This window comes from Colius striatus, chromosome 3 (genome assembly GCF_028858725.1).
Source record: "Colius striatus isolate bColStr4 chromosome 3, bColStr4.1.hap1, whole genome shotgun sequence".
In the NCBI taxonomy this organism is placed as follows: domain Eukaryota; kingdom Metazoa; phylum Chordata; class Aves; order Coliiformes; family Coliidae; genus Colius; species Colius striatus.
Genome location: NC_084761.1, coordinates 1,351,279 through 1,377,045, shown reverse-complemented (window position 1 = coordinate 1,377,045; position 25,767 = coordinate 1,351,279). Strand labels below are relative to the sequence as shown.

Below are 25,767 nucleotides of genomic sequence, written 5' to 3'. Positions count from 1 at the left end.
AGACAGATTTAGATGGTATAGAAAGCAAAGGAGTTTTTTTTTCCATTAGTGTTAAAGAGATTAAAAACAACAGCTTCCTTTCCCTCCCTCTTAACAAAAGAAGAAAGAAGGTCTAACTTATCTAGGTACAAGACAAAAGTATCTCTGTGTGAAGTGGCATCATACCAATGTAAACAAAACTAGCAAATGTCTGTTGAATTTCTTTGTACCCTGGTGAAGCAGTTTGCCCTGGCTTATCAAGTTGAGCGTTGGTAGGACTCACAGGCTAAGTCTTACTTTATCATTTGGAAGACCTACACATCAGTGACACGGTGTACAAGGAGGTCAGCAACATTCTAGAGACAACACAGCAAGAAAATAGCTTGTATTCTCCCTAGGTCTTGGCTGAAGTGAAGGAGCATAAAACCCTGTGCTCTGCTGTCATAAGCTGGAAGAATTTGTTGCTTTGCTTTTGGCAGTTCCTGTGAATAGATTAGTTACCTGACTTTGCATTAGTTTTCTTGACCTGGTGTCACAGTCACATGGAAGTTTAGGGAACATTGGGGAGGTTTCTAGCAGCCTGAGGAGGCACATCTGCTTTGTATAGGCAGAGTCAAAGCATTCTTTGGGTGATGATGGCAGAAAGAGTCACTGCTGATTTCAAAGCTCCTTGTAAGCACCCCAAGTGCTGCCTCTGGGATTCTTTTTGCCAGTCAGGTTTTCTTAGCATGTGTACTGAGCTGCAAATAGGAGGCCAAGATAAGATTAATCAGTGCTGGATAACTTTTGGTGCTCAATTAAGTTTTATAACCAAATAACCAAGACCTTGAATCTTAAAGTAGTGTTTCTTGCTACAGTGGATCTTAAATCCAGTCACAGGAAGAAGTGGTAATTTGGTTCTTATAACTGGTTGTTTTTCTTAAACCAAGGAAATTTAGTTATTCCCTCCCACGCTCGTAGGCATGTGTTAAGAAAACAGCACAGAGCGAGTCTGTCGTGTGAGGAAACTCTGAAAAGAGTGAGTAAAGTCAGAAATCACTGAAATTACATGAGGGGTACCAGCAGACCTCCTGTTTTTCAAGAGCCCCTTCCCAAACCTGTCTAGTTTTAGGGGTTTCTTATACTTCTCTTTTCCTTCCATCTCCCAAATTTAAATGCTTGAACTGCCTCATGCTTTCTGGACCACTGGGAATGATTGACATACATAACTTGTCTGTGCTATGACTGTTTTATTAGCAGTTTTGGATCCTGTAAGAGGTGTGGAAAGCCTGTAGCATAATTGAGTCTGTAGTCTATTGGATGCTAATTTGTAAATAAACCCTCTGCCCAGATAGAGTCTTACCTGTACAGTGCATAAGACAGTTGTCTAGTAAGTTCTAGTTGCTTCCTCCCTAATGAACCCTAAAAAGCTTCATTAAGTCCACAGTTGTACTAAGGGTTAAAATGTTGGAACTGGTCAGTGAAGGCAATCTCTCTGAGGCTGGTTCTGTCTGTATCAATTACTCCCAGACTAAAAGAGGAGCTCCTTCCCAACAGGAATAGAGCTGCCTTCTGAGATCTGAAGTGCTGACCAAGCTCAATTTCTGGCGAGGCAGCCGAATGTCTATGCTTTTGTGAAATTAAATCTTAGAGCTAAGTTGGAGTAGATCTTGGCTCTGAGGGGATCCTCTTTTTATGCCCAGCAGATACCAAACCCAAAATGTCTTGCTTCTCTCAGCAACCTGTGGTGGTCATTCCCTGGCATTTGGATTCTGTTTGGATAGAATAAGGTCAAGATCTTGCAGTTTATCACTCTTCCCTGTGTATAAAAGCAAAGCTCAGTTTAGGTCCCAGACCAAATATTCAGATTAGAAGAGGCAGACTTCAGCTACTGCTTCTGCTTGGCTTCTGAGGTTGTGGCTGGCTGGTTGAGTAGGCTTAACTGTAAAGGTTGACACCCTGGAATTCATCCCTTTCCCATGCTTTAATTAATTCCACCGATTGTACTCCCAGGTAGTGGTTCAGTTCCTTTTCAGGACAGGACCTGAAGTCTGTTGAACAAGGTGTAGGCATTAACTATGGACTTAATACTCAGGAACTAGTATGACTTTTGGTAGGTTTTCAAGAAGTCAGCCCATTTCTGTTGTAACCTCCAGTTTTTGAGGCTCCATTTGATATACCTGTGGTGCAGACCTTTGGTCTTAATGGCTCTGCATCTTGACCACTAAAGGGGGCTTCCTGGCATTCCATCTGTCCGTGCTGAGCCCTACAGCAGCTCACACAATAACTGACAGTTGAAACTGGCAAATTTTTTCGTAGTTACGAAATGTCTGCTTTTTATAAAAGCCAGTGGGTTGGAATGGTGTCACAGATGCAAAGTTGCTTTGTGCAGTTTAGCAGAAAGTCTGATTCTGCAATGGTTATTTTTCAAATCCTAACCAGAGTTGTGTATCTTTGCTTCATCTCCTGTTGCTTCTGCAACCCAATGGTTGGCATAGCCGTTTGTTCTGTAGGCACTGTGGACACCATTCTGAGTAAATAACTCAATGATCAAGCTCACTGACTAGGAGGTGTCAGTATTTATGCTGATCTTGAGATTGTTTTATTAGAGAAGCTCTTGAAAAGTAAATATACTTGATGGAGGTGGAGGAATTATCTGAAGTAAGTTAAAAATCAGAGTTGTTTATTCATTACTTACAGGGAAGAAGGAGGAGGGGACATCAAATATGTTCAGTGCTGTGAATTTCAAGTAACCTTTTGTCTCTTATTTCTCTCATTCTGTGATGTAGGGTATTGAAGCCCCCAGGAGGAGGTTCTAGTAATCTCTTTGGGAGTACAGAAGAAGTTTCTTCTTCAAGCAAGCCACACCGGATGGCATCCAATATCTTTGGAGCATCAGAAGAACCTCAGAACATTCCCAAAAGAACAAACCCTCCAGGTAGGAGCAGCTGCCTCCTTCAGCACGACTGGGCTCTGAACTGCAGCACAGAACTGGTTTCGTGTTCTTCAGGTGGAACACTGGGACTTGTCTGTTTTATGTTGCCTTTTTACAAATGGAGCAGGCTTGAACAATAAATCTATTCAGACTTCTGAATATAGGAATATTTCAGTGACCTACATGTTCACAGACTTTTTAGCACATCATCCTCAGTTGAGGTCTAGGAAATGATGAAAGGAAACCGCTTCTGTTCTAGAGTTGTGTCACCAGTTGTCTGCAGTGAGTGGGAATCTGGGATACTCTAGTGAATTCTTGTAACAAAGGATTTCAACTAGTATCTTCAGGCAAGCAAAAGCAAGTCTCTGGGCAGCAGGGTTTTAGAAGTCTTTGAGTTCTTACTTTTAAATTTATTCCTTTTAATACAGTGTGGTAAAAATCACCTAGAAAAGACTAATCTCCCAACTGCCTTGCAGGGGGAAAAGAAAGTGGCATTTTTGAGGATTCTAGTTCTGCTCAGCCCCGTCCACGCATGAATCCACCTGGTGGGAAGACAAGTGATATCTTTGGGTCTCCTGTATCCACCAGCGTTGTGAGAGCACATCCAAACAAGCCCAAGGTATTTGTTTCCTCTTTTTGCTGTCAAAGCCAGAAGGCAGCAGCTCAGTGGGTTGTCCTATTCTTGTCACAGTGCAATGCCTGTCTTCTCTTTTGGCTGGCAGACCTGAATTATGCATAGGCTAACTTCAAGTTAGTTATTCCCCAAGTTTGTTTTTGATAGCTTGTTATCTTTGGTATATCAGATCTCAGCATGCTCTGTAGTTTGCAGTAAAGCTGTTAATTAGACTGTGGATGTGTGCTTAAAAACAACCAAGAAGGAATGCTTCCAAAGCCTTTGGTCTTCCTTGTAAGTGAGGTGCAGCTGGAGTGTTTGGCACAGAGCAAGGGGTGTCTAAGCTAGCGAGGGAGAAGAGATTTCTCTTTACTCCGTGGCCTGGCAGAAGGAATCTTGATGCCAGCTCTGGAAAGTCAGTGAATGCCAGTAGCTGCAGTCATAAGTCTTCATGAGGCCTGGCTGTGCCCTTCACCCCTCTGACATTTAAGTATCCACATGCAACGTGAAAGCACATCAGCAGAAGATTAAGTTGAAGTGTTCACTGTGGCCAAGTCTGGTTTAGGAGAAAAGGAGGATATGTTGCCAGTTACTTTAGTTCTGGGTTTAAATGCCCTGTATTCAGATTTAGCAACCACTGCCTGACCCAAAGTAGGTACTAGTCATTGACTAGTTACTATGTTGGCAATATATGTGGCATGTCAGGCAGCATGGAAACAAAACACAGCTCACAGTCCTTCTGAAAAGCAGTAGCAGCCTCATTTTTCCCGGAACCTTGGGAAAAAAAGACTAATCCAATCTCTTTTTCTCTTTCCCCCCAGCTTAAATGTGAAGGTGCTGGTAGCGTGCCTTTGCCTAACTTTTAATGCAGACTCTGGAGTGTATTTTGGGGGATTTGGATCATAAGGAGTGGGAGGAGAAAAAGACTAGGAGGTAGATTTTGTCAGGAGTAGTGCTGCTGGTGGAGGAAAGGTTCTGTTTCTCTTTGCTTCTTTATTGGGCTGGTCTCTGAGTCTTTGTAGCTGCTCTTTGAAAACTGTAACATATTAGTGCCTGTGAATTCCTGAGTGGATGGAGGACAACACACCACTCTGGAAACGCCCGTGTCTTTGATTAAAGTGTTGGAATTGTGGGGAGCAGTGAGATGGAAAGCAGCTGACATCTTTGCAAAAATTACTGCAAGCTGAATGGCAGGGATGGGGAAGCACTCCAGCTTTTCTGAAGGGTTGCAGTGTTTCTGACAAACACCTGGGGTTGTTGGGGTTTTAAAAGGTTTTGTTAATTACCTGATCGCAGGAGTCTCAGTGGATACTCACCAAAGGCTGGAAATAAACAGGGTACTGAAGGGCTGCTTGTGCCTAGTTGTGAGTACCAGCTTCTCCTGGGTGGTAGTGGCTGCTGTTCCTGACCTTTGGACTGAAAGGTTTATTGTAGCCAAAGATTTAAGCCTCTGATGAGCAAATGTAGCATCTTCATCAGTGTTTCAGTGAGGTGGCTGCCACGTGCCCAGTGACAGAGTTGTGCCAGTGTTTGGGGGATTGTGAGCTGGTGGAGGGGACGAGGGGCTGCGCACAGCGGCTGCAGCTGGTGCATTTACCATGCCAAACGTGTAAACTTTGATCAGAAACAGTGCAAATCTCTGAAGGATTTTGTGACAGAATTGCTGTTTGAGACCAGTAATACACTAAGATAGTTTTTGGTTTCTTCACAGGATCACATTGTCTTGAAAGAAGATGAAACACCAAAGAAGCTAGAAGGTCAGCAAGAGAAATCCCTTTCCCTGTTCTCTGAGACAATAAGCTCTGAGGAACAGCTTCTTCTGCTGCTTCTTAAAAGCATAATTCTAAGGCTGGTATTTAGGATAATAGGGAGGTTTTCCTTCCCTTAATCAGAACTGTAATCCCTTATCTCAGGGAAATAGCTCTCTCCCTCTAGTTGAGCAGAACACCACAGGCATAAGGCTTGATGTGAGTGTGTACATACATTGCTTGATGCCATGGTGTGTGTATATAGAGATATGTGAAATCTGTATTTATAGAAGAAGATCTTGTCAGATTGCTCCTTTCTCCCTTGCCATCCCTTTCCAGTGTGTAATCTTGGCCTGTCCTAGTTGTAAATAACCAATAGCTGACTAACAGAATGTATTACTGCTCAGACAGTTAAGGAGGGATGAGGTGCTGCTTTCAAGCTCAGTAGGATTCATTGGTGTGCTGCATCTCTTTAACTGCCTGAAACTACCAAAATACTTCTGAAAGTATATTGCTCAGCCAACATGCCCTTGTGCAAAAGTTGCTGAAGGAAGAGAAGGCTTGTTGTGAAAAGGGAAATTCTTCCTCAACACCTTTTTCCCCTTGGGGAAAAATGAAGATCCATAGAGAAATCTTGGTGTGCTACGGGTGGGACACATGAGAACTAACGCAGCCTATGGAAGACAAGGTACTTTGTGCACTCCAGAATAGCAAGTTGATCTAATCCCTTTTGTTTCTCTTCAGCTACAGAGAATCTCAAACCACAGCTGGAAGATGGAGGCGAGAAGAAAGATGTGGGCAAAGAGGAGCGATGCAAGGAGCCAGAACCCAAGATAGACAATCACGAGCCCCGACTAGGGCCACGGCCACGCTCACACAACAAAGTTCTCAACCCTCCAGGGGGCAAATCCAGTATTGCTTTCTATTAGGGTCATCTGATCACAGTCACTAACGGAGTCTGCACAGAAACTCTGGTCTGTGGTTGCCAGGTCAGTTTATAGACTGTTGTTGGTGGATAAATTCTTAGGCAGATGGATGAGGGTTGTTGTGAAGTGGGTAGGAAGGGTTGCCTGATGGTTTGGGGAGGGAGGGTGGGGTGGGGGTGGGGAGAGGGTACCCTGTGGAAGGTGTGAGAATTGGCCTGCCTGGGTGGGTGGCAGAGGGGGACATTAGTGTAGCTTTGTGGAAGCTCAGTGCTGCTTTGTGGTGAGTTCATCAGACTGTTAGGCTCTTAGCTAACAAGTGGCTCAAGACGCTCCTGTGGCTTATCCATACAGCCAGTGTGTGAAATGCTGAATGGGAAGGGAGCTGGAGGCACAGCAGGTGGGCCCTGCTCTCTGGCCACGGGCTGAGCTTCACAGTTCGAGTCAACTTGCAGTCACTTCAGTGTAAATACGTTCCACTGGAACAAGTAGTGTTACCGTGGGGTTGAGTGTCTTCAGCATTTGGGTCTCTTTATTCTCCTTCCTTGCTTTGCAGCACGTGACTGCTGATACAAAGACAAACCATGCTGGAAGTTTCTGTTGTATTCCTAAACCATCATGCATTGTAAACACCGTGGGTTTCCCCTCCCCAGAGCACTTGGGCCTTTCTGATGCCTTCAGCAATCTGCTGATTGCTACAACAAGCTCTCGACCAGTGCTAACGTCAGTCCAACATACTGTTCCATGTCAGTGCTTCTGGAAGGCTTTTCTTTAAAGTGTCCTGGTTGAGTGCTTGCACGTTTCCTGGTTGAAACGTGGGTACAAACAGCAGCTTTATGCTGCTCTTGGAACAGAAGCATCTTGAGAGTACAATTGCCATGGTGAATAGAGCAAGGCATCCAGCCAGCTTTGCCCTAACCCATATGGAAATGCCTTCGTTTCTTTCACTTTGCACCTGGTGGAAACCAGGACTGTAGTTCTGTCTTCACCACAGCACATTTGTTTGTTTGTCTGTGCTGACTCTGTTAGTGATTTCTCTTCCCTTTGGTCAGCTTTACATTTGCCTTTAACTGCCTGGGATTTTTGTTGGTAAGGTTGGGAGAACTACATGGATTCTTCCCAAACCTCAGTTGTTTTGAGACATGCTGTAAACTACCCTAGTTGGAGAAACAAAGACATTAGCAACCCAAACCTTCTGGTTGTGCTGGCTATCCTAAATCACCTCTGGAAGATGTGCATGTTTTGCACAGACATCTCATCCTTTTTTCTCTCTGGATGGACTTTCTGATCCTATCCAGAGCTTTGATATATGAATGTTAACTTGAGGTGCTCACTGTTCAATATATTCAGTAGTAACTTTTTACACTTGACATATCAATACAGGAGTTGTTCAGGTACACCAAAGAACAAGTGGCCTTATCCACACAGATCCATGCTGCCCTAGCCCAGGTTCCCTGGGAGCTGCTGCTGCTCAGCAGGGACTGTCTCCAGCCAGGTGCTCCAGTGCTCTGTGGTTGTGGTGCTCACCCAGCTGCTCGCTTTGGTAGGTGGCTGAAGTGGCAGATGGCTGCACAAAGACTCAGTTGCCTTTTCAGAGTGAAATTGAACTGCTTGGGGCAGTGCTAGGGGTAGAAATAGCCATAGAGAGCAGGGCTTTCAGTGCCTTTGTACCTTCCAGTTAGGGTTGGAGCTCCCTGTTATTTGGCCACACACACAGTGATTGTAACTGCAACCCAGCATGGATTTCTGTTACTTCCCAACGTGTATTTCCTAGCAGCTGCTCTCTGGCTGAAGCTGACACATCTCTGCTTCAGTCCCTCCTTCCAGTGCTTGACAGGGTTTTCAAAGGCTGCTGTGTGGGGAAGTCAACCAGAGGCTGCCTTCTGCATCCAAGGGGCTGCTGTAACTGGTCTGTAACGCTGAGCTGAGACTTCGCATCTTCTAGTACCTGCCGAGCACTGGCCACAGTGCCTGTCTTTTAAACAGCAACTTCCAACTAGGCCTTAAATTAGTTACTCTGTGTTCATTTCCTTGTGTTTCTTTCTTTGGAATCTAAATAATGTTTTCAACTCATCAAGTGAGATTAAGAGCATTTCCCTGGGACAGAAGGGGACTGGAAACCAGATGATAAACCCTGGAATTGTCAATAAACCTCTTATTTTGTTACTCCATTCTGTGCTGTGGATGTCTGCCTTTATAAATGAATCAGTAATCTAGTTCAACATAGACACACTGGTAACTATTATTACCTGAAATTGGAAGAATTGCACAAGTCTCAGGCTTTCTGTCCTGGGGATTGTGCTGTGGAGATGTGGCAGCCTGCTGGAGCACCCTTTGTCCCTGGGAGTACAATGGGACAGCAGCAAGGGCAGGCTGGGCAGGTCTGTGCAGCCTCACCAGGGCCCAGCACAGGGAGATAATCACTGCCCTGGGCCTGCTGGTGCTGGTCCCAGGTTACAGCTTTGCTGTATCAGAGACAGCTTGAAATCACCAGCTGTGGGAAGAGGCTGCAGCCCCAGCTGGTGCTCTCAGAGCCCAAAAGTCCCTCAGCTACAACATCATGGAGTGACCGTGTCTGATCCTTACAGCTGTGCCCTGTGTGCTCTGTACTAAGCAGCAAGAACCTAAAAACCTCTGCCAACATCTCCTACATCTGCTGTTGCTCACTTTGCTTCCCACCCACTGCAAATAGGTATCATGTGCACTCAGCACTCCTTCCACGTCCCCTCCCTTAGAATGTAAATACATAAAGTAATGTTGTGTGGAGACAATTATTTAAGCACTGAATGAGTAACTGTTGGAGCAGGTTCCCTGAAACATCCTGTATGTGATCACAGTGGTGCAGGGATGCCCAGGTGTCTTGGCTGCCTGTGGAGACCAGTTTGGTTGTTGCCTGTCAGTGTGTGGAGTGTGCTCGTTGTCACATCATTGCTCATTGTCGTTGTGCTCATTGTCATCTCCATAGTGTGGAAGCCAGCTGGCCACCCAGCATTTTGTTTGAGCACTGATGTGTCTTGATGCCCTTGGATTTCAGCTCAAGACTCTGTGGAAATCCTGTGTCCTTTCCCTTTGGGGAAGGGTTTAGGATCTTGCTGAGGCTGGAGTTTGCCTTGTTTATTTTCCTTGAGGGATAAAGTTGGGTCACAACCAGGATGCAGTGCTGGGCTAGACTAGAAAAAGCAAAAGGCTCCTGACCACTGGGAGCATGAGCTGTCTGCTGGTAGTGGGAGGCAGGATTATGGAGAGACTTTGGCACATGGTGAGCCATCTGTGTCACTGCTTGTTAACCACTGAGCAGGAAGCAGACTGGGCAGTGGCTGGTTGCTGGCCAGAACCCCCCCAGCAGCCCTCAGGCTGAGCAGGCTGCCCAGGCCACTGGACCAGTTGCCACTTGCACCCTTCTCTGAAAACACACTTGATGAGCAAAAGGAGCAGGTTTTAATTTTGTGCTAAATGTACAGCCCTGGGTATTTTTATTGTTTTGTCTAGTGTCTGGGGATGGAGGTTATCCTCTCCTGAAGCTGGCTTTCCCTCTCCTTCAAACTGCAGCTCCTTATACTGTGAAGAGGGCCTCCTCCTCCTCCTTGGGCAGGTGACAATGCTGCCTATAACCACCAGGTTAATTTGTTTTACCCATCAGCCTCTCTAGCTCCAGACAGCTTCTAATCCTGGTCTCTTACCCTGCTGCTTTCCTCCTCCCTCTTACATATACATGCTTTTAAATAGCTGGTACTGCCTCTGGCCTCTTGATTCTCCTCTGCTACTGCTGGTGTATTCCATCTGCTGCCTACACCAAACCTACAAACAGCTCTGGGTCAATGTGTATCAGAAACCAAGAGCTCTACCAGAAGTATCCATGGACTTCATGCTGTGCCAGTTTCATCATAAAGTGGTGGCTTTTCCTCCCATGCCAGCTCCCACAGACTGGTGTAAACATGTGCTCAGCATTTAACGCCCTGGCTTTGGTGAGAAGGCTCAGCAAAGAATCCACCTGGGTGTGAGCTGCCTGAAGCAACATCCACTTTCAAGTCTCACAGTTTACACTTTAAGAGTTGCAATCCACTGTGTCTTGTGCAGGAGCAAGGTTCTGCCAGGGAGCCTTGTTGAGAAGAGATTCCTGTTTCCAGGGTTGGCCAGGGTGGGGGGTGTTAGCCACTGCTGTAGGTGATCAGTGCAACCTACAGAAAGGAAACAAAACCAGCTGATTGTTTCTTTCCATTTCTTGCAGCACACTGACCCCTGTGGATGCCACCCTTTCCTTTGCATGACAAGCTGAGAGTAGAGAGACATGCAGTTGCTTTGTAAAAAGTTTGTCAGAAGTGAGCTCCATCATCTCAGCAGCAGCTGTCAAGGGAGGACAGGCACAGTGAAAGTGGTTTTCCTGTCACCAGGGGAGGAACTCCTCAAAAAAGCAGTGAAACAGGAGTAACAGGAAGCTGTTGGTGCACCCTCATGGGGCTGAGCAGGTACTGTTGCAGGAGGGCTCATGCTCTGCCTCCTTACTGTTGTTACGTCAGTTTCAAGCGTTATTTGAGTTGAAAGACAAGAGCAGTCTTCTAAGAACAACTCTGGGCTTCCAAGAGGCTCTGGTAGGATGCCCAGCCTAAAGATGGTCTTTGTGCAACACACTAGACCCTCCCTACAGCTTCAGATGATGTGAAAGGGGGTTCAGAAGCATGTGCAGGGACTGTTTGTGTTACAAGGGTACCTACAGACCCCTCTGTAGCCAACAGAAGTTCTCCTCAGAGGTGGTGACAGGAATGTTTCAGTGCCACAGCAGCACCAACATTGGTAACCAAGGGCAGAGCTGAATGAAAGTATGTGATGACTCTTCTCCAAAGCAGAAGAGTGAAGTTTCTTCTCAGGTTAATTTGGAAGTAGATGTGGGATGGCAAACAGGAACAGTTGGGTTTTGAGCTTCTTCCATGAGTATCCCAACACTCCTTACAGCACCAGCCCCACTGAGTTTAGCTGCAGCATCGTGTGGTGTGTATGAACTGCAAAGCTGGGGACTCCCTGCCAGCCAGGCTGAGGTTGCTGCTTTTAAGCCAGGTGTTGGTAGTACTGACACCAAAAAAATCCCTTGACCACATGCTGAGTCCTGTACACAACCTCCACCACTGCTGCCAGTGGTTCTTTCATAAGCACATGGTGAAATTGCCCTACACAAAAGTGCACCTGCAGGGTTTCAGCACTGAGGAGCAACACAGTGACTGGAGAAGGTGGGATGGACTGAACAGCAGTCTAGCAGGAGGCTGATGGAGCCTCACATGGAGGACAGAGTCAGTGTTGGGCTGCCCAGCATGAGAGGAGTGACTTAGGGAGGGAGCACAGCGATGGGCCACAAAGGTGGCAAATGGACTGGAGCATCTTTCACGGGAGGCAAAGCTTAGAGAGAGGGAGCTGCTCAGCCTGGAGGAGAGATGGCTCAGGGAGATCCCACCAGTGCATGTAAGTACCTGCTGGGAGGGAGTGAAGACACAAGGGGCAATGGGCACAAATTAAACCACACACAATCCCATCTGACCCCAAGGAAGCCCTTTTGCCCCGTGAGAGTGGCCAAATGCTGGGATGGGCTGCCCAGAGAGGCTGGAGCTTCTTCCTCTCTGGAGATGCTCAAGCTCTGACCAGATGCAGTCCTGGGCAACCTGCTCCAGCTGCCCCTGCTCGAGCAGGGGGTGTTGGACTGGGTGATCTCAGGAAGTCACCACCAAACTAAAGGCATCTGTGATGTGGCAGTTCTGTGACTTCTCACCCCACCCCCAAATTTCTGCTGCACCAGACTACATCAGGGAAATCCTTTAATTATCTGTGGTGTCAAATGGATTCACAGTGCAGCTTACACCTCAGGAAACCTTGCTCTCTGAACACATTCTCCTCCGTGCATCAGTTTAAGAAAACTTGGCTTTGATGGGATTTGTCTTTGTGACATCTACTTAAAATGTGACTTTACTGGATGCTGTTGTGCCTACACTGCTCTCACTCTGCTAAATGCAACTTCAGCATTCTTTGTTGACTGTGTCAAAGTCTACCTCATTCTCAAAGCATCCTTTGTGCTTCTGTAAACAATGCCTGAGTGTTTGGGGGCATTTTGCATAGTGAAGAGGGCAGCTGGCAGGCAAAGAAGCCTTTAGCATTCACGAGTAAGAGCCTCTCCTTTCAAGGATGGAATTTCACATCAAAACCTTTTAACACTTTTGAAGGCAAATTGGCTGGGCATGGCTTATGGCAAGGTAATTAACAATGAAGGTAGGCTTGTGTGCAAAGGCTAATCCATTTGATTCATTCAGTCTCCTGCCTAAAGAGTAAGGCTGGCGTGGCTGTGTGCATGTGTCAGGATGCACACTCCTGCAGGGCAAGGACTGAGGGGGTGGGCTGGCCTAGTTGGGTGGTTAACCAGTGCTCATGGATGACTCTGGGGATGGGCAAACAGTGGGGCAGCACCTTAGGTGGGCACTTGTGATGCAAGGTCGAAAAGCAGCTATGTGAAGCTCCAGCTGGGTCCGTGCCACTGGAGTGCACCATGCAGGTGTGGGTGTGGAGGATGCCGGCGGGCACCTGTCCCCGGTGTGCCAGGCAGAGGGAAGAAGATTCCCTTTCTGTCGCCAGATCCCTTGAAGATTGCCCACAGGAGCGTTGAGCAGCCCCGGGCCAGGCTGCTGAGCTGGCTGCTGGGTGGGCTCAGCCCGCAGAGCCCTCGGTGTCGGCCGCGGCGTCCAGGAGCCGCGCGGTGGCTGCAGGCTCCGGCTCCGGCTCTGCCGGCGCTCCCTTGCGGCTGCGGTTCAGCGTCCCGCCCTGGGGGTTCAAAGGGCAGCTGGTGACATAAAGGACACTGTCCTGTTCACATACACTGCTGGGCTGCAGCCTGGCCCTTCCCCTCACCTCTGTGGGTTGTGTGACAGGCAGGGAGCGTGCTGTGCCCGCAGCAGCGCTGCACCAGAGACCTATCCTGTTCTGCAGTCCTTTTGTGATGTCTGGGGCATGACTTATGTGCACAGCAAGAGCTGTGACACCAAGCTGGGAGCACTGGCTGATTCACCAGAGGCTGTGCTGCCATTCAGGGAGATATCAACAGGCTGAGTTGGGCAGAGGAACCTCATGAGGTTCACCAAGGGCAGAGTCCTGCAGCTGGGGAGGAACGACTCCCTGCACCAGGACAGGCTGGGGGTGACCTGCTGGAGAGCAGCTCCAGGAGAGAGACCTGGTAGAGCTGGTTGAGAGCAAACCTCATGTTTAATGAGTCAGTAGAGTGCATTCTGTGATGCATTAAGAGTGTGGGCAGCAGGGGGAGGGAGGTTCTCCACCCTCCGTCCTCTGTCCTGGTGGGGCCAGTTCTGGGCTCCCCAGCTCAAGGGAGACAAAGGCTGCAGGACCTGGAGCTGTTCAGCCTGGAGAAGACTAAGGGCTCTCTCATTAACAGTTGTAAGTACTTAAAGAGTGTCAGGAGGATGGAGCAATGCTTTTTTTCTGTAGTCTCCAGTGCCAGGACAAGGGGTGATGGACATCAGCTGGGACACAAACAGTTCCCCTGGCACAGGAGAGAAAGTCCTTTGGTGCTGAGGGGAGGGAGCCCTGGCCCAGGCTGCCCAGGGAGGGTGTGGAGGCTCCTTCTAAGGAGGTTTCCAACCCCAGCTGGACACGTTCCTGTGCCCCTGAGCCAGGGGAAGCTGCTGGAGCAGGGGCTGGGGCTGGAGCAGCTCTGCAGGGCCCTTCCACCCCCAGCATTCTCTGATTCTATTTCATCAGTACAAGCAGCTCAGTGATGCAAGGCCATCCTTCACACCTTTTATCACACTCACCTGCTTCGTGTCCACAACATTGAGGCTCAGGGAGGCCACAATGCAGGCAGCAGTGTTTGCCAGCATAAAGATCATCATCTGTTGCCAGCGCCACAGGGGGATCTTTAACTCACTAGAAAAGGACAGAACTAGTCACTTAACTATGTTTAAGGCACTGCTATAGTTCCTTGCAGCATCAGGTTGCAAAGACACCACTTCCTGTTGAGGTATCTCTGCTAAAGCACTGCTGATGCCCCTGCTTGAAAAAAGACACAGCATCCTCACCCAGCCTTTGTTCCCAGAATGTGCCCAACAATCAGATTCGAGAGGCCGACTCCAATCATCTGTGCAGAGGTTGCAAGCCCCATGGCTGTCCCTAACGTTGCTTGGGGGACCACCAGAGGTATAGATGGCCACATACTCGCCTGGTAGGAGTAATGAGAAGAGAAGTTAATTCCAAGCCTTGTTTTAAAGGTGTTAGATGGTCTCTGGCTCAAACTGGAGTTATTCCCAGTAAATCCTCCCCATTTATACTTCCTCTCTTTGGTGTTTATCCCTCCCAGCCCCTCTCCTGGTTCTAGGCTGATCCCTATCCTGTCCAAGCAGCTTGAGACAGCACAGACAGCACGTTGCTGAAACGAGTAAGCTGACTCCAGGTTCCTGGAGGGGAGTTGGAGCTGATCATTTCCCTCAGAAGACTTAAAGGAGATTCAAGTGTTATGTTCAAGATCAAAAGCAGAGACAGACTAATGCCTCATGCTCTGTCAGCAGCCCCTTACCCTGCCTGGCCTTTTACTCCACGTGGGTTATTCATCACTAACCAAAGTCTCAGCACTGGGGAGCCACCGAGTTCCAAGTGCAGCGGCCAAACCTGCTCGTCAGGACAGCAGCACGGTGCTATCTGCCATCAGCACGCAGAGGGAGCACGGCCACAGAGCATCCAGCGCGGGGCTGGGGACTTACGGCCGCAAAGGAGTAGGTGACGCCCAGCCAGACGGTGCCGACCAAGGGAGGAACAGACGTGAAGGCCAAGAGAGCGAAGACAGGCAGGGTCAGCAGAGCGCAGCCCACCGCAAACACACCTCGCAGCCCCACGGAGTCCTGGGCACGACACAGACAGGCCTCAGGAGGGATCCTTCCCTCCCTCAGCCCCAGCCACAGGAGCAGCCACGCAGCAGCGGGGCATTGCCTGCATGCTGACACTGCTGCTGGCTCCTGAGCCCAGGCTGAGACGTGTGTCAGAGCAGCGTGCAGGGCTCCTGGGAAATGGCAGGCTGGAATAAAGGGGGAGCAAAACCACACCACGTGCCCTGACAGCTGGGAAAACAAGGAAGAGTTTGACAAAACAGGGGCTGATGTGGAATCAGAATCAGAGTTGTGTTGGTTGGAAAAGACCTTTAAGATCAAGCTCAAACCCTGCCCTCACCCTGCCCAGCCCAGCACTGACCCACAGCCCTCAGCACCTCAGCTCCACGCCTTTGGGATCCCTCCAGGGCTGGGCACTGCCCCAGCTCCCTGGGCAGCCTGGCACAGGGGCTCACACCCCTCTCAGGGAAACAGTTCTGCCTCAGCTCCAGCCTCAGCCCCCCCTGGGGCAGCTGCAGCCCATTGCCTCTTGTACTGTCATTGCTGCCTGGGGAGCAGAGCCCGACCCCCAGCTCCCTGCAGCCTCCTGTCAGGGAGTGTCAGAGAGTGCTGCTGGCTGCCCTCAGCCTCCTCTTCTCCAGGCTCAGCACCCCCATTCCCTCAGCCCCTCCCCACCACCCTTGTGCTCCAGCCCCTTCCCCAGCTGCAGCCCCTCAGTGTCCCTGTGGCAGTGACTGAGGGGCCCAGCACTGAGCACAGCTCTGGAGCTGCAGCCTCCCCGGGGCCCAGCACAGGGGGACAATCCCTGCCCTGATCCTGCTGCCACCCCAGTGCTGATACAGTTCAGGATGCCCTTGTGATCCTGTTGCTCTGGGTGGTGAATATGCAGTGTCAGAGCCCTGCCTGCGGATCCTATGCATGTCATGCAGGTTGTCCTTTCCCATCTCCTCACAAAGCTTATCCTGAGCCTTTCTGTCCCAGTCTCAGCCTTCTCAAAACAAACAGCATCTGCCATGCTCTGATGCTACCACAGCACAATTACAGGTCAGAGGAAAAGCAGGGTAATGTTCTTTCTTGTCATTTAATTCAGCCTAAAGTGCATCTTGCAGTCTGCAAGCAATTAAAGGACTGCTTGTGCAGCAACAACAGGCTAGATTCTGGTTGAGGGGGTTGTAGCACAGATATTTCAGAAAATGAGGGAAAATGAATCAGCAATCACTTCTGGGTTTGGGTACTCACAATTAAGATGCCAGCTGCTGCAGAGAGGACAAGGGAGCTGTCATACACTGCCCCAGCAATATAAGCAGCTGCCTGCTGGCTGTAACCAGAATATTTATCCTGGATAAACTTGCTAAAAATAAAATGAAAGAGGGAGAAAAATTACATAATTAGGATCCTTGATCTGCTTATTTTGACAGAAAGTAAGTCTGAGCACAAACATCCAGGCAGGAAGGGCTGTAATGACAGGACTTGGAAACGAGTTGGATTCCATCTGGTTTGCAGTGCCAAGCCTTTGTTGGTTTTTCTTTTAAAGCTGGTAACTTAAATGGCCACTTCCAAGAGGCTTCTGCAAGTGCAGAGTAAAAGTGCAAGCTGAAGCTGGGTGTGTGTTCAACTGCATCAGCACAGCTCACCAGCAGCACTCTGCTGTCACCTGTCCAAAACACACAGGTGGATCTTTTCGGTTCCCTCTCAAGAGGCAGTGTCATCACTCCAAGGGTGAGGATGCTGAGGGGCAGAAGTGTGTTTTAACATAGGTCACCATTGAAATGGAACACCTTCAGAAGTACCAGGCATTCACAGAATCCCAAGGGCTGGGAGGGAGCTGCAGAGCTCACGCAGTGCAACCCCCCTGCCAGAGCAGCAGCACCTAGAGCAGGGCACACAGGGACTCACCCAGCTGGGTTGGAATGTCTCCAGAGAAGGAGACTCCACAGCCCATCTGGGCAGCCCCTGCCAGTGCTCCCTCACCTCAACAGGGAACAACTTTGTCCTGGTGTTGCTTTGGAACCTCTCCTGTTGCAGCTTGTCCCCTTGTCCCTTACAGAAAACACAGAAACCAAGTTCTGTTTGGATATGCAGATCTGCCTCTCACCTTTCTTGCTCAGATTCTTTCCAGCATTCAGTTACAAGTGGCTTATTTAGAGATCATGTAGCTACTTAAGCCTCGTTTGGCTACTTGCATGCCTACTGACCACTGGTAACAATAAGCCTTCACAGCCTGTGCTGTCAGCAAAGCAGGCAACAAGACACTGTTCCCTGGAGACTCACTGCACAGAACTGCCAAAAGCCAGTGGCCTCAGGACCATCATTTGTCCTGCTGGGAAGCAGTGTGGTGGTTTTTGCCAGAATCGATGGGTGAAACATGACTCAGTGCCTGGACTTTGGCTCTGCAGGGAGCAAAGAGAAAAACTGCTGAGAGACAGGACTGCAGAAATGGGGATGCTGTGTGATCAATAGTGTTTCAGTTAGAATGAGAGGGCAACTGATAGAAAGCCCAACTCAGCTTGAATGTCTTTATTTGCCTAATAAGAGGTCACTTGTACATTTGGTATGACAATGCTGTTGACCTTTGCTCCTGACTTCACAGTGGCTCACTGAACATCACTAATGACACACTACCTGAACAATTTGCTTTCTTTACTGCAGGCCTTGGCAGTTCACACTCCTAAATGGTGAGACACAACCTGCATTGCCCACAAACAGGGAAAAAAGCAGCAAAATGTCCTGTCTGTGGCAGAGCCACGGGAAAGGCTGCAGCCCTGGGGCTGGTCAGTCTGGAGAAGGCTGAGGGGGCACCTCAGCAACACTCACAAGTACCTAAAGGGTGGCTGTCAGCAGCATGGGGGGACACTTTGTTCTGTGGTGCCCAGGGACAGGACAAGGGGTGATGGACATCAGCTGGGACACAAACAGTTCCCCTGGCACAGGAGGATAAACTGGTTTGGTGCTGAGGGGAGGGAGCCCTGGCCCAGGCTGCCCAGGGAGGGTGTGGAGGCTCCTGCTCAGGAGGTTTCCAACCCCAGCTGGACACGTTCCTGTGCCCCTGAGCCAGGGGAAGCTGCTGGAGCAGGGGCTGGATGAATCATTTAGAATCATTTCAGCTGGCAGAGCCCTTTCAGCTCATGGGGTGCAGCCTCTGTCCCAGCCCCATCACCCACCAGCCCATTGCCCTCAGTGCAGCACCCACCCAGCTCTGAAACCCCTCCAGGGACGGTGACTCCATCCCCTCCCTGGGCAGCTGTACCAATGCCCAACGGCCCTGGCACCAAAGAAACTCCTCTTCAGACCCAGCCTGAACCTCCCCTGCTGCAACTTGAGGCTGTTTCCTCTTGTTCTGTTGCTTGTTATTAGAGAACAGACCAACCCCAGCTGGCTGCAGCTGCCTTTCAGGTAGTTGTAGGGAGACAGATGGTCTCCCCTGAGCCTCCTTTTCTCCAGGGCTCTGCAGGGCCCTTCCAACCCCTCCCCATTCTATGATTTTACAACTCTATGACAGAAGCAAGAGTCCTAGTTTACCCAAGCAGGCTGCTCCTTTGTTTTAAGCAAATGGTGGCATAAACAGGGAACTCTGCAAGCCTTGCACTGGGAGGCAAAGGCTTCCTCACTTCCCAACCCAGCCTTTGTTCCAAATGCAGTGGGCAAGGGCAGGAGCAAGGACAGAAGTGCCCCAGGCCCGTGACACTACCACCCTGCCCAGCCAGCTCCAAAGAGACACTTCCTTGGGCTATCAAAGGTGAAATGTCTACAGGCTACTTTTTGAACAAAGTATCTCTCCCAAATCCTTCTGATCCTTCTTCAGCAGCTTCCAAGCTTTCACTATTGGATTCATCCCTTCCCTTCAAGTTATCCCTTCAGAAGCCTCCCTCACCTCTGAAGGGAAAGAAAGGTCAAACAACTCTTGCACCTTCAACACGGTGCTAAAGACACGTTTCACTGTGTGTCATGAGTGGGAGGAACAAGCATATCAGCCCTGCATTTCCCACCCAGCTATACATCAAGGGCCTGCAAGGCTCTGACAGGCCAGTGGGACTAAAGCCATAGAGCAATACCTGGCATCTGCCACAAAGGGGAAGACTCCATTGTAGAAGAACATGATGGTGAGGACCAGGAGCCAGTAGCGAAGGGGAAGCCGCCGGATGTCCTGAATGCGCTGCAAAGACAAGCCGTGCCCTCACTCACCAGGGAATGGCCTTCAGCCCCACAGTAATGCCACCTTCTGCAAGCCACTGGAGATCTGACAGCAGGTAAAAGGGTACTGAAAGGCAGCTCATGTAGCTCCAAGTGAAATGAGGCGTGTTCTCACTCCAAAGCATTCCTTCTTCAGCACCATTTGGTAAAGAAACAAAAGAGCTTTCTCGTTTTAAGAAGGGCTGCAGGAGAGTGCTCTAAGCAGCTCTGTGCTCTGTTAGGAGCCTGCTGCAAACCTCACACAGTGGAGAGACACAGTATAGACAGGAGTCACTGCAGGGAGGTACAAAAGCCAGTACAAATGCTGTCAGGAAAAGGCAGCATTTAAGTGCCATAAAGATTGCAACCTTCTGCCTGCAACACTCACTCCTGGACAGAAGGATGCAAAGAGGAATGGAAGGTAAGGGCTGGGAAAAGGCAGTTCAGTACTGACCAGATGAGCTGTTTTCTGTAACTGATCCTGTGAGCCAGAAAGCAGTTACTACCTAGTTTAATGCACAGCATCCTCATCTGAGCCACCTATAGTCAAGAGGTGACTGTCTCAGAAGAGTAATGCCATTCAGAGTGCAAACTCTGCTCTCTGGAAGGCTACATAGGCTCTGGACAGAAAATGTACAAGTGTTTGGTGCCTTGCAGATGGAATATCCTCAGGGGCCTCTGAAGAACAGCTCTGCAACATCTAACCAGGTGGTGTCAATGCTCTCCCCTGGCCAGGACCACTGCAGGAACTCTCCCCATCCACCCTGGGCTTGCAAAGACCGAGACAGAAAAGCTATCTCTGCACCACTTACCACTTTTTTGGATTCTTGCTGGATAACCCCATCCAAGCCCAGTTGCTTCATGCCCACTTTATCCAGCACACTGACAGTGAGGGCTGAAACAAAGCCAAGCAGGCAGAGCAGAGTACCTGCAAAACACACAAGTGCTGTTCAGACATCCTTCTCCCAGAAGAAAAATAGATCTGCGTTTGTTTTGTTTTCCAAGGAGCCAAAACAATCCCCACCATGCACACACACTTTGTCTGGTGGATGTATCCCATCACGGGCTACTGAAGTCACTGTGCTGTGCTTGCAAATGCTGCCTGAGCACACAACTGGGAGTGTCAGATGGGCTGCCACACACCCTGCCTGTCACAGGTTCTTCTCTGACAGCTGGACTTGGAGAGGAACCTCTTTCAGTCTCTGCAAGAGATTCCTCTCACAGATGCAGCCTCTTTTCCATAGTGATGGCCCGTGCTGTTGGCTGGGAGATAACACTGTCCTATAACCACCGAGTCTTGGGACACAAAGAGTGTCCTGAGACAGGGCTCCCTAATATCCCCACTCCCAGCGTGCCCAGTGCCACTGTGAAACAGCTCATCCATCCCCTGGAGACACATCTCACCTCACTGCACCAAAGAGAAGGCAAAAACTCCTCAAGATAACACGCCCCAGGACACACTCACACCAAGAAACATGTAATTCAGGTTCTGCTTCCCACAGTGATTTACAGTTGTTACAGCCTGGATCAGTCCAGGCACGAGGCATCTTATGCTGAGACCAGTACAGATGCTCCTGCAGAACCAGCATGTCCTGCCAGCCAGGTGACAGAACAACAGACACATCAGACTCCTCTGTTGTTTCACTCAAGTTTCCAGTCCATGGGAGTGAACCTGCACAAGTACAGACTGCCTGGCACTGGGGCTGGTAAAACAGCACAGGAAAACCACACACAAAACCATCAGGCTGACAGTGCAGCTTTAGAGAGGGTGGTCAGGCACCAGTGAAGAAAACACTGCATACAGAGAAACAGGATAGCCTCAGGTCTAGAGACAAAGGCCAAAGCACCAAAGAAACTCACCTCCCCAGAGCGTCCACTGCATTCCCAGCTTTGCCTCAAACTGCTGAGTGAAGAAGAAGTTGAGGACGCTCCCGAGACGTGAGAAAGACAGGGTCAGTCCAAATGCCAGGGCCAGTTCCTTCCCCTTGAACCAGAAGGCTGTGATACGATTCTGCACAACTGGGAGAAGACAAACAACCTGTCTTGAAGATCTGGAGTGTTGCAGAGCAGCAACAAACAGCCTCTGAGACGGAGGCTGTACGGGTTGGCTTGGCAGCCCATCTTAAAGCCTACTAAATCCCACTGGGATACGGGAGGTGAACTCATCCCTCAAAGCAGGCAAGCAAAAAGAAGCCCAAAGACATGGTAATTGCATGGCAGGACCCACCCCTGGGAGGAGGACAAACTGGTTAGAAGGGAGGACGTGTACACATTGGCACACATTATATCCATGCAACCAAGAGCAGCGTTCTGCTGGCAACCTTAGGGTCCTGGTGCAGAGCAGGTGAAGCTGGCTGGTAGGACAAAGGTCTAGGAGGCAAGACCAAAATGTATTGTGACCATCTGGTGAGGCATAATGAAGCCTGTGAATTCCTTACTTGTAAGTGAGCCATTCCCAGAGCCGAAGAGCAGCCTTCCTGTCAGCATCATTGGGAGGAGGTACGGAGAGCCCTTGAAATGGGAGCCTAGAGCAAAGATTGATGATCCCAGCACAGTCAGAAGCGAGAAAACAAGGACACCAACTAGGGAGAAGGAGAAAAAAGAAATACATAAACCTCAACAGACATGCTGAGATCAAGACAAAAGCATCCTTTGGCTAAAAGCACAGGAGCAGCCTCCAAACGTGCCAGCAAACCTGTGGGCTTCTATCAGTTTACCCTCTGTTTCAGTTCTGTAAAGACTGGTGTCTTTATAAAATGACCTGGGAATCCTCAATGTAATGATGATATCATCATGGTGGAAGGTTAGAGAGGCAGAGTAAGTCAGATAGAGGACTCTGAACTCTACAGAGTCTCTGTTCCTGTCCTGAGCTGCTCTACAGATTACAGCCTAGAGCAAGAAATCTCCTCTGTGCCTCTGTCTCCTCTGCAAGGTGTTTGTGACCCAGAGGCTGAGCTGGACTGGGACTGCTGGGTCTTAGGTTATGGCAAATGCCAGAACAAATGTCAGAGCAGGGAGCAGAACACTATCAGTTTGTGCCATGGAAAACAGATAACACTACCCCCAGTCAGGGGCCTGTGAGAGGAAAGAATGTTTCCTGCTCCTCTGTGTCATTTCAGATAAGCCCGTGGTCAAAGGATGAAGATGTCTCAGTTGCCCTCAGGGAGCTGCTCAGTTATCACGTGGAGAGCTGTCCCTTCCCTCCCACCCTCTGTAATCCCACCCAAGTGGAACCTTTGATCATCTCTTTGCACTGACAGAACAGTCTGAAGTCCTTCAGAGCAAGAGTAAAGGAGCCAATCCCCAGCACTCACAGCGATTTCCTAGCTTATCAATCAGGAATCCAGCCAGAATAACCACTGCTGCATTTCTAGGAGAAACAAACACAGCAACGTTTGTGTCCTGCTGCTGGGAAGCAACTAGTGAACCATCCTCCCTCCCTCCCCACGGCAGGAACAGAGACGTGACTTACGTCCAAGCGTAGATGGCATACAGCAGGTTGTACTGGGCAGGCGTCATCCCCAGGCCCTCCACACAGTCTGTGCTGTTCTGATGGGTCCCATTGGGGCAGGACAGGTTCTGTGTAACAAGTCAAGCACCTGCCTTAGGCAGCAGGCACAGGTGAAACCCCCTGCAGCCCTTTAGAAATGGAGTTTAGGTTCTTGCCTACTAGATTTATAGTTCTATTCATTTTTTGGGGTGTTGATCAACAGCAGCTGAACAGGAGCCAGCAGCGTGCCCAGGGGGGCAAGAAGGCCAAGGGCACACTGGTTTGGATCAGCACTGGGGTGGCAGCAGGAGCAGGGCAGGGATTGTCCCCTGTGCTGGGCACCTGGGAATGTTGAGCCTGGAGAAGAGGAGGCTGAGGGGAGACAGGAGCACTCTCTCAGGAGGCTGCAGGGAGCTGGGGGTCAGGACAAGAGGCAATGGGCTGCAGCTGCCCCAGGGGAGGCTGAGGCTGCCAGGCTGCCCAGGGAGCTGGGGGAGTGCCCAGCCCTGGAGGGATCCCAAAGGCGTGGGGCTGAGGTGCTGAGGGCTGTGGGTCAGTGCTGGGCTGGGCAGGGTGAGGGCAGGGCTGGGACTGCAGCAGCTTCAAGGGCTTTAACAGCCATAATGATTCTGTGAATCTACGATTCCCTCTTCCATGAGCAGGAATTAGAGGACTTGTGTCTTCTCCCTTGCCACATGAGAAATCACTGGCCATCAGCACAGCAGCCCTTCCCTTGCCCTTTCCACGGCAGAAGCAGCAGAGGCTCAGCACTTCTGTACATGTTTCAGTCCAACAGAAAAGCCAGGAGCCTGCACCAGGAGGTTTATCTGGTCCTTTAGTTTCTTGGCTGCAGTTTAGCTTGATCTGACATACTATAGTGTCTTAAGCAGCATCTAAATATGAAACTTAGCAGTAGTCTGTGTAAACTCACAGCTTTGATGCATTTGCTGAACAGCAGGAAACTGCTGTTCCCAGCATGATTCAATAATGTCAGTTTTCCTACTAAAAAGCAACACCAGGAGCAAACCCTCAATCTTCCAGCTACTCAAAATCCACCTGCATTAGGAACTGGGTGCCAGGTGTCCCACACCAGTGGGCACGAGCTAAACATCTTGAGTGAGCCCAAGGAAAGGGTGGTTTTAACCACCTGATGTTCTAACAGCCATGGTATTTATAACCCCCTCATCTGCTGTCACAGAGATGTCTGGCTGTGGGGAAACAGCTCTCTAGACAAAGCCTTCTCACTGCAAGCACTGGTCTGAGATGCTCTGGTGCAGGGGGTATGTGTGGCTACCACTGTACCACTTGTGTGAGGCTCATTTCACCAGAGGAAAGGTATGGTGAGGGTGTCAGGACATAAAACCACTGCTTGCACAGTACTTAAGACAGAAAAAGGTGGCTTGCTTTCACCACCATAGCCTGTTACCTAGGTAACTAACCATGACACAGCCTTCCCTGCACTCCATCAATAACTGACTCTTCTCCCACAGACCTGCACTTTTTACTCCTGCTTCCAATGTCAAACTGCACCCAGTTTAGCCTGGAATTTATGGTCTGAGTATTACGGATTAGCTGCATTTCAAAATAAAACCAAGCTGGAGGTATTCCTGCCCTTGCTGAAGCACACAAAGAACAGCCCAGTGACTGCCGGCCCACACACACGCCTCTGCCAGCAGATGGCACAGAGGAGTAAAACCAGCTCCCCGGAGGCAGGACACAAACGCGCTAACGCCGAATGAGTCACGTAAGAATTTGTCGGGTATTTTAGGTGAGAGCTTTGGGATTCCAGCATCCTGGGAGGAACCCCAGCAATAACGGGGCTGTCGCTCTGAAAGCTGAGCAACCAAAGTTCCTGTCACTTGAGATGACGACTAGAATCTGACAGCCCTCCTGCCACCTCCCTGCACAGCTCCGTGTTTTGGCTGGCAAACACACACGTGCTTTGGTACCTGCAGCAGCGGGAGGTTTGGATCTCATCACCCAGAAAGTCTTTTCTGGCCTCCCATCTGCAACACTGCTCGTCTTCCAGTGCAGCCCAGGTACTGCTGGTCAAGTCTATTCTATCTACTGTCTGCACAGTGGTGTGAACACTTGGTAATTCTGAACTTCACCGGAGTGTAGCAAACAGTCATTTCAATAGAGACGTGACAAGGGGCTGGCAGTGCCCTGCAGAGCTGCTGCAGCCCCAGCCCCTGCTCCAGCAGCTTCCCCTGGCTCAGGGGCACAGGAACGTGTCCAGCTGGGGTTGGAAACCTCCTGAGCAGGAGCCTCCACACCCTCCCTGGGCAGCCTGGGCCAGGGCTCCCTCACCTCAGCACCAAAGGAGCTTCTCCTCCTGTGCCAGGGGAACTGTTTGTGTCCCAGCTGATGTCCATCACCCCTTGTCCTGTCCCTGGGCACCACAGAACAAAGTGTCCCCCCATCCTGCTGACACCCAGCCTTTAGGGACTGAGCAGCATTGCTGAGGTGCCCCTGAGCTCAGGCTTCTCCTCTCCAGGCTGCACAGCCCCAGGGCTGCAGCCTTTCCTGCACATCCCCTGCTCATAACATACACAAGACATCGGAGCACGACTCCTAAACTGACGCCGTAAAACACAGCCCTGTACCTGCACCGGTGCCCACGGGCTCCGTTTCCCCGATTCTGCCCTTTTTCTGGCGGCCGCGCCCAGCACTCACCCCCTGGAACTGCTCCTGCAGCACGCTGGGGATGTCGAAGCAGAAGTAGGAGCCGAAGGTCAGGAGGCAGTTGAAGAGCAGCACCACGAACCTGTAGGAGGCTGCGGGGCAGAGACGACTCGACTCGACTCACCGCACGGCCCGGCTCCCCGGCAGCCCTCGCCGACACCCCGCTGCCGGCCGGGCGCTGCCGCCCCCGGGGGGACGGAGCCGACCCGCCGCCGCGCTCCCGACCCGCCGCCGCGCTCCCGACCCTCCGCCGCCGCGCTCCCGACCCTCTGCCACGGAGCCGACCCGCCGCCGCGCTCCCGACCCTCCGCCGCCGCTCACCCCGCTCCGCCGCCGGCATGGCCCAGCGCGGCCGCCCCGCCTCGGCACAGCGCCGCCCGG

General features: G+C 50.3%; 2 protein-coding genes across 5 annotated transcripts in view; one reads left to right on the top strand and one right to left on the bottom strand.

Annotated features, from left to right (window-relative positions):
• The window catches only part of JPT2 (Jupiter microtubule associated homolog 2), a 16,903-nt gene extending 2,352 nt beyond the window's left edge, over nt 1-14,551 (top strand). The window contains exons 2-7 of one of the 3 annotated variants that reach the window (XR_009818516.1): nt 2,748-2,896; nt 3,370-3,512; nt 5,218-5,263; nt 5,999-6,243; nt 10,406-10,643; nt 14,519-14,551. Coding sequence is in view for 1 of the 3 variants with exons in the window: in XM_061993955.1 (XP_061849939.1) it covers nt 2,748-2,896; nt 3,370-3,512; nt 5,218-5,263; nt 5,999-6,183 (523 nt within the window). In the remaining 2 variants the exon portion in view is untranslated. Of the gene's footprint in view, nt 1-2,747; nt 2,897-3,369; nt 3,513-5,217; nt 5,264-5,998; nt 6,324-10,405; nt 12,380-14,518 lie in introns of those variants that run through there. The other 2 variants (XR_009818515.1, XM_061993955.1) reach the window with 2 other exon arrangements.
• Nucleotides 11,962-25,767, bottom strand: LOC104558560 (major facilitator superfamily domain-containing protein 1-like). 2 transcript variants are annotated; one of them, XM_061993953.1, is made up of 13 exons: nt 25,708-25,767; nt 25,378-25,478; nt 22,684-22,790; nt 22,526-22,581; nt 21,650-21,793; nt 21,072-21,230; nt 20,024-20,139; nt 19,094-19,194; nt 16,281-16,392; nt 14,919-15,056; nt 14,241-14,380; nt 13,977-14,088; nt 11,962-12,972 (listed from the first exon to the last, which is right to left on the bottom strand). In XM_061993953.1, the coding sequence occupies exons 1-13, from the start codon at nt 25,724-25,726 to the stop codon at nt 12,859-12,861; spliced, it is 1,419 nt and encodes a 472-aa protein (XP_061849937.1). In that variant the 5' UTR covers nt 25,727-25,767; the 3' UTR covers nt 11,962-12,858. The 2 variants fall into 2 exon arrangements, with proteins under 2 accessions (XP_061849937.1, XP_061849938.1); XM_061993954.1 differs by lacking the exons at nt 22,526-22,581; nt 25,378-25,478; nt 25,708-25,767 and having other exon boundaries at nt 22,684-22,783.

Coding starts and splice junctions, on each gene's coding strand:
- LOC104558560 (XM_061993953.1), bottom strand. Junction 19,195..20,023: donor AGCAAGAATCCAAAAAAGTG/GTAAGTGGTGCA, acceptor TTGTCTTTGCAG/CGCATTCAGGACATCCGGCG. Junction 15,057..16,280: donor CAGCAGCTGGCATCTTAATT/GTGAGTACCCAA, acceptor TGTCGTGCCCAG/GACTCCGTGGGGCTGCGAGG.